The sequence below is a fragment of the Erpetoichthys calabaricus genome, chromosome 8, assembly GCF_900747795.2.
Source record: "Erpetoichthys calabaricus chromosome 8, fErpCal1.3, whole genome shotgun sequence".
Lineage (NCBI taxonomy): Eukaryota > Metazoa > Chordata > Cladistia > Polypteriformes > Polypteridae > Erpetoichthys > Erpetoichthys calabaricus.
Window position 1 is genome coordinate 178,441,576 of NC_041401.2, and position 12,222 is coordinate 178,453,797.

Consider the following 12,222-nt stretch of genomic DNA (forward strand, 5'->3'; position numbering starts at 1 on the left):
TACAATTTGGCAAAATGTGATCCTGTTGAGTGTCATTCTAGACTTGTGCCAGTAACGCATGTATCTATGGTCTTCTTAATAGAATGTTTTGCACAAACATACACTAAATATTTTCCTGCCAAGCCGTTTGGCTTCACAACTCCAGTGACACATCAGAGACTCGGAGCTCTTTGAAGAGACAATCTGCATCAGGAAGTACGCTGGGGAGAAGCTGCAGGAGGGCATCTAGCCCACCCAAAAAACGCTGGGTGGGTATCTTCACCACTTGTAATATAAATCACATCCCCCAGAGGAACTTGCCAGGTACCAATGCACCTGTGATGAGGTACTTCTCCATAATGAACAACAGCTGGACAGCTGAGCAGAACCGTACGGCGCCACAAGACAAACACCTGGACTGCGCATGTTCAGACTTCTATAAGGAGCTCCAGTAAAACAATAAGCTACTAAACAGCACTCCTTCTTCAGGCAATTATACTACCACAAGTCGGTAAATTAGGCTGAAAAATGAAGTCGATGTTACAGAAAAATATATCAATGCACATAATAAACATTCAATATGGAAAACAACCAAAATGAACCCGATTTGTCCAAAGAGCAATAGTGAGTGTTTATTCACAGAGTTTTTAATGAATGTAATGCATTACATGCACGGAGATGTTTAAAGAACATCACAAATGTTAATGAAATATAAAATTCAATTTCAAACAATGTGCAGACATATGTTTGTGAAAATTAATTTCTCCTGCCCTGATCTCTCTCTGATGATGATGATACAAAGGAAGCATTCAACAAATGAGGATGGGCGTTACGCGCGGACACGAGGTTATAACACATATATACATACATCCATAAATACAACAGAAGATAAGTGTCCCGGTTTGGGACTTTCCAAATCTGGTCACCCTAATTATGACTCCAGCAAATTGCGGCATTTTAAATAATAAGTACGCTTGATTATAAATTTGAGTGCAGGGCGAACGGGTTAACAATGCCTATAACAAGAAGATATTTTGAAACCAGGGAGTATTAGACACACTCTGACAGTAAAACCAATAAACGCTAATATTACTTAAACACAACACACGAGTTGACATTAGTGCTTAAACTATACACATCTGCACAGACACAAAACCTAAGCCGCATCCAGCTCTTTCAAGCCGCTCTGCGACCACTGTCCACTGTCCATCCTCTCATTGTTCAGGTCTTCTTATAGGACCACTCCCCCCAGCCCACAAGAAAGGAAGCGTCACATCAACTCAAGAAAGACAATTATTTTCAATAACTTCCTTCTTCAAACGTGGCACAAAACAAAAAGACACTCAGTGCTGCGCGGTGAACAAGACATTGCCGTCGGAATTTAAAAAAAAAATCTCACCTCCCCCAGCCTCGAATACAGCAAGACTCAGATAAGAAATGTTTGTAGCGGGGAAGATTTAGAGTGGCGTACTGGCATGGTCCCGCCTTATGTGTTACTTTTGTTTAGGTCTCTGCGGGAACAAACACCCTATCCAATCGTACCTCCAACGACCCGACATTGATGAAGAGAATCCCGCACAGCAAAGAAGAACACGGTGAATGTTTATTTAAACTTAAGTTTGAGAACAATACCGAATAATCGCTAAATCTGTAAAAACAATTTGAATCACAATTAAAACTATACTGCTGTTTTAAGTGTGTTTTCCATAAAAAGTGACGAATAACTGCTCGGACTTGAGGATCAACATTTACACAGTCGGTTACACTGCTTGCGGATAGCGTTGCTGTAAGTGAACAGGAACCGTGTCGATCAGTAACTGAGAACCAGTGGCGTAGCGTAGTGGGGGCCGCCCCTGCCGGCACTTTTAGGGGGCGGCAAAATTCTTTAGAATTACTGTATATTTTAGTCTTTTAAATTGAAATACCTAAATAAGGGGGCGGCGGAATTTTCCTCCGCCCCGGGCGGCTGGTACCCACGCTACGCCACTGCTTAGAACTCAATTCTGACCACCGATGTCGATCTGCTGACATTGGGGTTACCGCTGCTGCAGTACGGACACTGCGCTTTGGAATCGAATCACTAATACGGGGTGTTTTTATGCCTTCCACCGCAGCAGTGGATTGGCACCCTCACCCTGTCCAGGGCTGATTGCTACTCTGTACATGACGTTTCTGGGATGGGCGCAGGCCTTCACAACGCTGAATTGGACATTATATATGCGTGTGTGTGTATATACACGCATACATTATATATATACAGTGCATCCGGAAAATATTCCCAGCGCATCACTTTTTCCACATTTTGTTATGTTACAGCCTTATTCCAAAATGGATTAAATTCATTTTTTTTCCTCAGAATTCTACACACAACACCCCATAATGACAACGTGAAAAAAGTTTACTTGAGGTTTTTGCAAATTTATTAAAAATAAAAAAAAACTGAGAAATCACATGTCCATAAGTATTCACAGCCTTTGCTCAATACTTTGTCGGTGCACCTTTGGCAGCAACTACAGCCTCAAGTCTTTTTGAATATGATGCCACCAGCTTGGCACACCTATCCTTGGCCAGTTTCGCCCATTCCTCTTTGCAGCACCTCTCAAGCTCCATCAGGTTGGTTGGGAAGCGTCGGTGCACGGCCATTTTAAGATCTCCCCAGAGATGTTCAATCGGATTCAAGTCTGGGCTCTGGCTGGGCCACTCAAGGACATTCACAGAGTTGTCCTGAAGCCACTCCTTTGATATCTTGGCTGTGTGCTTAGGGTCGTTGTCCTGCTGAAAGATGAACCAGTCTGAGGTCAAGAGCGCTCTGGAGCAGGTTTTCTTCCAGGATGTCTCTGTACATTGCTGCAGTCATCTTTCCCTTTATCCTGACTAGTCTCCCAGTCCCTGCCGCTGAAAAACATTCCCACAGCATGATGCTGCCACCACCATGCTTCACTGTAGGGATGGTGCCAGGTTTCCTCCAAACGTGACGCCTGGCATTCACACCAAAGAGTTCAATCTTTGTCTCATCAGACCAGAGAATTTTCTTTCTCATGGTCTGAGAGTCCTTCAGGTGCTTTTTGGCAAACTCCAGGCGGGCTGCCATGTGCCTTTTACTAAGGAGTGGCTTCCGTCTGGCCACTCTACCATACAGGCCTGATTGGTGGATTGCTGCAGAGATGGTTGTCCTTCTGGAAGGTTCTCCTCTCCCAACAGAGTACCTCTGGAGCTCTGACAGAGTGACCATCGGGTTCTTGGTCACCTCCCTGACTAAGGCCCTTCTCCCCTAATCGCTCAGTGTAGATGACCGGCCAGCTCTAGGAAGAGTCCTGGTGGTTTTGAACTTCTTCCACTTACGGATGATGGAGGCCACTGTGCTCATTGGGACCTTCAAAGCAGCAGAAATTTTTCTGTAACCTTTTCCAGATTTGTGCCTCGAGACAGTCCTGTCTCGGAGGTCTACAGACAATTCCTTTCACTTCATGCTTGGTTTGTGCTCTGACATGAACTGTCAACTGTGGGAACTTATATAGACAGGTGTGTGCCTTTCTAAATCATGTCCAACCAACTGAATTTACCACAGGTGGACTCCAATGAAGCTGCAGAAACATCTCAAGGGTGATCAGGGGAAACAGGATGCACCTGAGCTCAATTTTGAGCTTCATGGCAAAGGCTGTGAATACTTATGTACATGTGCTTTCTCAATTTTTTTATTTTTAATAAATTTGCAAAAACCTCAAACTTTTTTCACGTTGTCATTATGGGGTGTTGTGTGTAGAATTCTGAGGAAAAAAATGAATTTAATCCATTTTGGAATAAGGCTGTAACATAACAAAATGTGGAAAAAGTGATGCGCTGTGAATACTTTCCGGATGCACTGTATATACAGTATATATATATATTGCATTCTATGTACCGTTTTGTGTGTGTTTGTTTGTTTAAAAACGGTAAGCTTCACTCCACAGGGGAGGATTGGCTTCAGAGGTTTTAAGTACCTTATTCATTGTATATTTTTTCAGGTTTTTAATTAGTTTTCATATACATATTTATCCAACGAAGTTGATGATCGCATTCGGTACCCCACGCTGGCTCTATTCCCTCCCACACTGAGCGCATTGAGGCTTTTTCACTTTATATGTGTCTGTAAACGCACCTGAAATCCCATGGGGACCCCAAACCCGCCAGCTTTTCGATCTTACCTGAAATTGAATATGTTAAATTTCCACTCAGACTAGTAATTTTAGTGAGATGGAAAACCTTTTTTCTCATATTACAACAGCTTTTGACTAAATATAAATAAAAACTCGGTGTTATTGATCATGTAGGCAGGAGATCAAGCGCTGGTTTGACTGTGCGGGGGCGCTGAGCTAGTTGTCATTTGCCATGGCAGCTCAGAGTCTTCTTCGCCAGCGGCTTTGCCGATTCTTCTCTTTCCCCTATGGCGAGTGCCCCACTTCTAAGTACCCTTTCATTACAATTTCATTTATTCAACCTGGATGGTGGAGGCGACTCTGTAATGCAGTTCGGAGAATTTCTTGAGGACAGAATAATCACCCGGATATTGTTGAGTGGCTGGGAAATCAAGCAATCACAAAATCAACAACGTTTAAATATGTGCTTTGTGACTGAAATTTGTTTCTTCAAGACTGCCGATCGTGCATTTTATTGTGCTTATCGTGCGTGTTTGTGTGTCAGTGCGCCTGTCCACTGGTAGTCTTGCAGGGCCAGACGTGATTCTCAAAACGGGAAATCACCACTGGGCACAACCCATTAAAAAGCGGGCGGTGCAATCCCGCACTTTAAAGGCTCCGCCCACAGGGCTTCTTCCTAAAACCCCCGCCTCCTGAGTTTCTCCAGTCAATGAGTTTTAATCCACAGCCTGTTTTACAAGGAGGGTGGAAAAGATAAAAAGACTTGACAGCGAGAGAAGATAAAATTGCTGTTATCCATTCAAGAGGCCCAAGGGAACTGAATGATTCATTTGCACGTTGTAATGAGCGCTGTGGCAGAGGAGGCAGAAAGATACACACACGTAGACCACCGCCGCTACTGGGCTCCACACATTTGAGAAGTGACTCTGTGGCTATGATATCTTTCTGTTATTTTAATTATTGAATCACTATATGCCATAACAACAGTAAAGAGTTTAGATAAGTATTTTGGTCTATGGATATACAAACGTGTTAATATGCTGCAGCCATTTTGTCACGGGGTGGCATTTTTTTTCCTCCATTAACGTTTCATTTCTTTAGTAATTCATTCAGATGTGCAGTCAGATGGTAGATATTGTGCAGCCTTGTCCATCTTCACTGGTGTTGTTAGGCACATTGGCTGAGTTGGGTGTTTTGAGCACTGAAATCTGCATCTCCTGTGGCTCTCCGGTATCAGCTCTCTTAACGGCAGTCCTACTGTGACACACATTTTGTAGTTCGTTTCTTGTTCAACATGATATGTCAGCAACAACAGTGTCGTTTCCTGCACCCGCTTGGACCACATCAATGAGGCTTATAGCCATAATGCTCATGACTGATAACTTAATGGTGGGCAAAGGATGAGCGAAAGTAACAATAAATCAACACAGACAATGGAAAAGCAAAGCCCCGACACAACTAGGCTAGAGTTAGGAGTACTAAACCAACACACACACACATCTCTATATATATAAAATCCTACGTCTGTACGAGGGTTGTCTGGGTTCCGTGCGGAATCACTCGAAATAAGTAGCCAAGGATTTTTTTTTCTATTTTTCTCATGTACTTTGATCCTTTTTAAACTTTTTCCAAATATTCACCGCCAACATCAATGCACTTTTGGGCTCTTCTGACCCACGCCACAAAACACTCGCGAAAGGCTGTCTTCAATTGGCCATTGTTGAACTTGTCATAGAAAAACTTGCACCATTCCACGCGAGCTTGCTTTTGTTCCACAGTCAGCAGCCTTGGAACCCATCGGGCACATTTCTTTGTAAAGCCAAGATCTCGTCGAATGATGGTGTCGACAGCATACCGGGTCATCTCAAGTTCCAGGGCAATTTTCCTGATGGTCACACGACTATCTTCTTCCAGGAACTCCTTCACACAATCAGCATTTCTGCCATCAGTTGAACTTCGCGGTTTCGGTTCACGTTCTTCATCGTCAAAGTTGAAGTGGCCTGTGCTGAAGCGCTGGAACCACTTAAAAACCATTGTCTTCTTTGGAGTATTCTTCTTGAAGATGGCGAGAAAGTTTTTGGCAGCACTCTTTAGCTGTTAAACCATCAGAAAAGTCGTAAAAAAATCATCACTCGAAAGTCACGCACACACGGAGTCGGGAGCTTCGCCGCTAGCGCCAGCTGCGCTCTCTCAGTTCGTTTGCTTCTCGTGTTCATTCTGAAGGAAGAGAGGTAGCAAAATATCTGAACAAAAACATGCAACCACTTGAATAATCACAGCAGTACAGGTTTCGACAGGCTGACACTCGACAAACGATAAAATTCCGCGTGGAACCCAGACAACCCTCGTATGTCCGCTTTTCACAAGAGAACTACTTCACGGATTTAGTTCGGGTTTTTTTCTATAATTTACTTGAACATTCAGGTTGATTTTGCAACTTCTCTCCTCACGCTAAGTATCACAGCTCGGTTGCAGCAGCGATTTATTTGCGCTAATCCGAGAGACAGGCTGCAGGCCAAGGGCAGGGCCCTCCTCACTCCTGCGCCAGCCTCTGTTCAAGTCGCTCTACCTCTCACCACGTGTTGGAGCGCAACAGGCCTCCGCTTAGCTAGCGATACCTGTTTGTTCAGCAGACATTATCATCTAGAGATTATTAAGGAGTAAACGTTTGATGTTTTTGAGAGAGAGATCAGAGCTACGTGTGTTTTAGAGGGTAGCTGCTCATTGGCAGAGACATTATGGCCACATGCTCCGCTCCTCACGCAGGGGACGCTCTCTCGTCAGAGCTGAACATGATCAGATACAGTGCCAATGTTTGACATTGGAGTGTACCTACCTTCCACTTGGCCAGAGATACCTTGCCAACTTTTTACATTTTTGGCAAAGAGATCACAGCTACATTCTCGCTCCTGATAGCAAAACCAAAAATATTGTATATCAAGAGGCCCTCGAATATGAAAGTTATTAATATAAATTCTTCTCAATACAAATTATTACATTTAAAAAAAAAAATAATTTATTGATTTTTAAAGTTTGTCCTGTTTCAGTACTACGCAGGTGACAGCTAGTTTTATAGCTGCAGGGGGTGCACCAGCACCGCAAACCCGACACAGAAAGATTCCAGGCACAAGTCCAGTAACACACAAAAATTTATTTCAGTGGTAAACGCTTCCCTCATTTCCCACCTACTCAGCACAGTACAACCTCACAGGTGGTGCAGTGGTAGTGCTGCTGCTTTGCAGTAAGGAGACTGTGGAAGATTGTGGGTTCACTTCCCAGTTCCTCCCTGTGTGGATAGCGCTTTGAGTACTGAGAAAAGCGCTATATAAATGTAATGAATTATTATTATTAATAATGAAGCACAGCAATACACACAGCACTTTTCTTCTCTGTCTATCTGTCTGTTTCACCTCCACTCCTTCAAGTAAGCTTTGTCATCTCCCTCCGGACTCTGGCTCCCTGAATGAAGTGTGGTGGTCCCTTTCATGCTACACCAGGGAGCACTGCAGGTGGCCCGTCAGCATCATCCAGAAGTACCCCCAGGTGTGGTGGAAGCCCAATGTAGTAGGGCTCTGTCGCTCCTGCAGCACCCTCTGGTGGCACCAACAGGGCTGTGCTGAACTCCAACTCCCATGTAGCCCTGCGGGAATCCGAGGGAGTCACACTTCTTACTATTTGGGATTTCCCTATGGCCCAGAAGTGCTGCCAACAGGCAAAGCCCTGGCACCGGATGTACTGCCATGTCCTCCATAAAAGAGGCCACGCTGTTTCGTTTCCAGGAGAGTCAGAGCTGGGAGTGGAGAGGACGGCAACACTCAACATGGAGGAGCAGCAGTGCGCAAAGAGACAGAGAAAAGAGAAGAGACAACCTGCTGAATTGTTATATGAAAGGCAGACGGCCAGAACAATGGCTAGGAAATAAAAGTGCTGTTGTCACTTGTCAAAGCTGAGGGTGGGCTTAGTGAACACGGTGTTTTGATTGGTAAATGCACACCTGCACCCCCGATGTCCTTTACAGACCCCCTGCTCCAGGGCATTCATTCACAAGGCTTCAACCATCTGAAGAATTTGAACAAACTGAGTGTACAGTGTGCTCACTATCAGTGAATGAAATGAACATTTCACGTTTGCCAACAATTTCTCTTAAACAAAAAACGATAATATAGAAAACAATCAAAAATGTAAAATAACTGACACTCTAATCTAACATGGCTAGTCTTACATACCATCTGAACATTAAAAGATGAAGGTGTGTATTGAGCTCAGTGTTGCTCAATAACTAAATAATTTATCAGAGTAAAAAATAAATAAATAAATAAATAAATAAAAGCCGAGTGGAATTTTCCATCTCTCTGCCTCTCCGTGGTTGTAATAGGAGCAGTCTGCATTATTAATAAGCAGCTGCACCACAGAATAAGCAAGCATACCCGCTCAAAGCGTGCCCCACTTCGGCAGAGACCACCTCACAGCCATCTTGGAAACAGCCAGTCTGTATGCCCCTCTGATTGTGAAAAAAACTGCAGAGAACACAATACAATTTAAAAATAAAAAAATATCAACTTTCAAAAAGCACAATTAAAAAAAAAAAGAAAACAGTTGAGATTCTAAAATGGTTCCATTTAATTCCATTTTCTTTATACTTTTTAAAAAGAAATGATAACACATTATGTTAATAATGACCTTTTTCACTTAGCAGGGGGGTCCAACTCCGGGCCTGGTGGGCTGCAGTGGCCTCAGGTTTTCATTCAGACCCTTTTCCTAATCAGTGTTCAGTTTTCACTGCTAATTAACTCCTTTTCCCTTCATTTTCATAGCCCTGTTTTTAAGGATTCAGTCCTCCGAGTTGATTCTTTTCTTCATTAAATGGCAGCCAAACAGAAATGTGACGTGAAACAAGTCAACAGACGAGCAGCTAAACTCCAATCAACTTCACTCTAACCAATCTCTTAATGAGAAGCTGATTCCTGCTGTTAATTAAACTCGTTATTTAACTCTATGTCTTGTTGCTGCTCTCATTCTGCCACAGCAGACATTTCTAAAACTGTCTAAAAAGAACAACGTCAAAATGTTTTGGTGACCTGAGAGATCAGCCTTACTGAGACCTCCACCTTTCTTTATTTTCAGATATTGTGTGATGCGCACAGGTGAGCTGCTCATGTGCCATTTTGTTTGTGTCCCGTTATTGTTTGGCTGCTAATTATAGAAAAAGAAACAACAAAGGGGGTCTGAGTCAAGTTAATTAAAACAAAGGCAGAAGAAGTTAATTAGCAGCAAAAACTGCTCACTAATGAAGAAGATGGTTGGAATGAAAACCTGCAGCCACTGCGGCCCACCAGGACTGAAGTTCAACACCTGTGATTTACACTGTTATTCATTTCTACTTGCCCTCACATATTAGAAATGCCATCAATAATCTGGAGTTTGCTTATTATTTATTTTAAAAGGGGCTTAGTCCTTGTGAAGAAACTATGGAGTCATGTATAATGAATTTTCATTGCAAACGTCTTTGTCCTTCATTTGTATATCCATCTTTTTTAACACAGGATATGCAGTATAATGGGGAAGAGAGGGATGAGGTTACACAAATCACAAATGACTTACTAAAGTCTTACAAACGCCTTGTCTGCTTGCTTCTGCGTTTAAACCTGTCCTGGGAAAGCTCACCTTACAGTAGCAGATATGCACTTGCCTGATGAAAGCACACAGCCCAGTGACAGCACCAACGACAGGTGGTAAAGCTCAGGGGTCGTCCCGGCCTGAAACAGAAACATACAAAACACTCCATCACTTGTGCCGCTAGACAGCAGCAGCAGCTGAGGTGTCCTTGTTTCTCCAGGCTGCTGTCTGGAGTTTGGATCACTGCACCTTAACAGACCACCCCATACCTAGAAGGGCGTGTCATCAAAGAACTTTCTAGTATGCAAGAAAAAAAAAAAGAATATCACACAGCATACAAGGGCAACCCAGTGGTGCAGTGGTGATATCCATGGTGCCTCATGGATGAAGCTTTCTGGGCTTCAATCCTGTACCCTTTCGTTGTCTGCATGACGTCTGCATGCTTCCTCCATGTCTGTACGTGTGTCCTTCTCACATCCACAGACACCTCCTACTTAGGTTAACTGGCAATCCCAAGATGGGCTTGTGTGAGTAGACCTCTGATGAAGCCCTCCTGCCCTTACTGCCTTGCACCCAGAGTTGTTAGGTTAGGCTCCATCCCCACTATCTTAAATGGGATTAATTAGGTTTGAGTGTGTTATTGTTTGGATTTAAACACATTCAAACTAATAAAAGGATGTGAAGCCTCTAAATAACCATAAACCTGGCCAGGAACCATCTCCAGGCAAGGCCAGAAACAGGCCTCATCCCAGGCAGCCTGATCCCTCAGCTCTATTGGCAGGCTTCAGGCTACATGTACCCTGTCACACACGTGCACATGGGAGGTAGTTAAAGGGCCTGAATGAGAGTAATTCCACGCCAGACCAGGCGGAGGCAGAGTGCACCGAGTCTTTCTCTTACTTCTCTGCAGACCAGCTGTGGGAAATTCCGCCTGGCCCCGATGACGTTACTTCCGGTTCTGATTGCAATGACACCACTTCTGGTCCCAATGACATCACTTCCGGCTCCGGGCCTACTGATGACATCACTTCCTCCTCTCTCCTTAAAAGCTGACATCTTTGTGCCAGCAGAACAGTTCTGTTGTGGATTCTAACCTGTAATACCATTATTTCATCTGATTTTGCAGCCAGGAAAACAACATATACGGGTGGCTGCCCCAAACATTTTTGTGTCTTTTTGTCAAGTTTGTGACAACCCAAAATGAGATTTGGCTCCAAAATTTCAAAAAACGTCCAAAATGTAAGAAAATATCTCTTGAGAGAAAGGAAAACGGTTGGGCAAATAAATAAAAATTGTCATAAAAGAAGATATCTTTATATGTAACTAGGGGCTTTGCTTGCCCCTTCTCCCCCCACCCAGTGCTATGCGCCATTGTGAAAAGGGGGGCTGAATGCACCCCAAGGAGACGCGGCTGCTCCTCCGAAACCCCCTCTTAAACGCTGACACAATGGGAAACAAGTAACAGTTTTTTTTTTACCTCCTCTTTGCTCGATCAGCTACTGGTTTGCTGCTGCTGCTGTGCTGCGTGATCTGCATCTCGTGCGGCGCTTCGAACGTTTAAAAGCCTGTACAGCAGCTGTCCTTTTGTCTCACTGCCTTGTCTCTCTTCTTCCCCAGATCTCCTCCAACACTATTCAATCTCCTTTTCGCTGTTCCGTTATTTCACCGAGTAATATTTTCAGTTTGTTTGCACTAATGCGATCTTTACTCTCATTTTTTGAGACTTTCGAATTTTCCTACTTCCATTATCTTTAACCTGCTCTGCATGTTTATCACGGGACTTGCACCTGAAGGTTGTAAGTATGACGTGACTCGTCCGTCTCGCAGGAAGTGAAAGTGTCTCTGTCTCTCTTCAAAAGATCACGTCTCGTCGCAGGAGATATAATACGCTACCGTGGCTGTTCGTTTGTCCGTCCAGGATTTTAAATCACCTGTAGTTTGCAAATCGTTTGAACTATTGACCTGAATTTACACTTATACTACGTGACGTCTACTGTCTGCTTTCGGGGTGATGATTGACCTCCAAGGTTATTCCTCTTTTTATTTTATTGTAGAATCAACTCTTGGCAGCAGCCAGCAGGGTGGCACATGCGTACAGGCGCCATTCTCACCCCCACCACCTTCACCGTCACTTTCCCTACCTCTTCATATCTTAAATCATTCTTGAGGCAGATTGAAGACTTAAGTGCCAGCTTAAGTAAAAAATTAAAGAAAATGTACTAAGTAATTGCAGTACAAACATTGACTTAATCAGTTATAATGCAAAAAGATGCCGACAGAAGAAGAGAAGAAACGGGCTGCTAGGGTGGAGAAAAGAAGAGCTGCTCAGGAAACAGCAAGAGCATCAACCTCTGAGCAAATGAATGCTAAACGTACAGAGAAAGAGGATGAAGACTAGGAATGCTCAAGTCAAGTGTATTCACTGCATGTTATCGCACAGTACGCCATTACTGGTTTATTTATAATTAACAAAAGAATCACAAAAATTAAA

The 12,222-nt window shown here is 43.5% G+C and overlaps 1 protein-coding gene across 2 annotated transcripts in view; it reads right to left on the bottom strand.

Annotated features, from left to right (window-relative positions):
* The window catches only part of lzic (leucine zipper and CTNNBIP1 domain containing), a 46,488-nt gene that overhangs the window by 18,202 nt on the left and 16,064 nt on the right, over window positions 1-12,222 (bottom strand). Inside the window, exons 5-6 of one of the 2 annotated variants that reach the window (XM_028807910.2) lie at window positions 9,780-9,871; window positions 8,543-8,632 (exon numbers count right to left, since the gene is read on the bottom strand). In XM_028807910.2, coding sequence (XP_028663743.1) covers window positions 8,543-8,632; window positions 9,780-9,871 — 182 coding nt within the window. Of the gene's footprint in view, window positions 1-1,378; window positions 1,476-8,542; window positions 8,633-9,779; window positions 9,872-12,222 lie in introns of those variants that run through there. The other variant, XM_028807911.2, reaches the window with a different exon arrangement.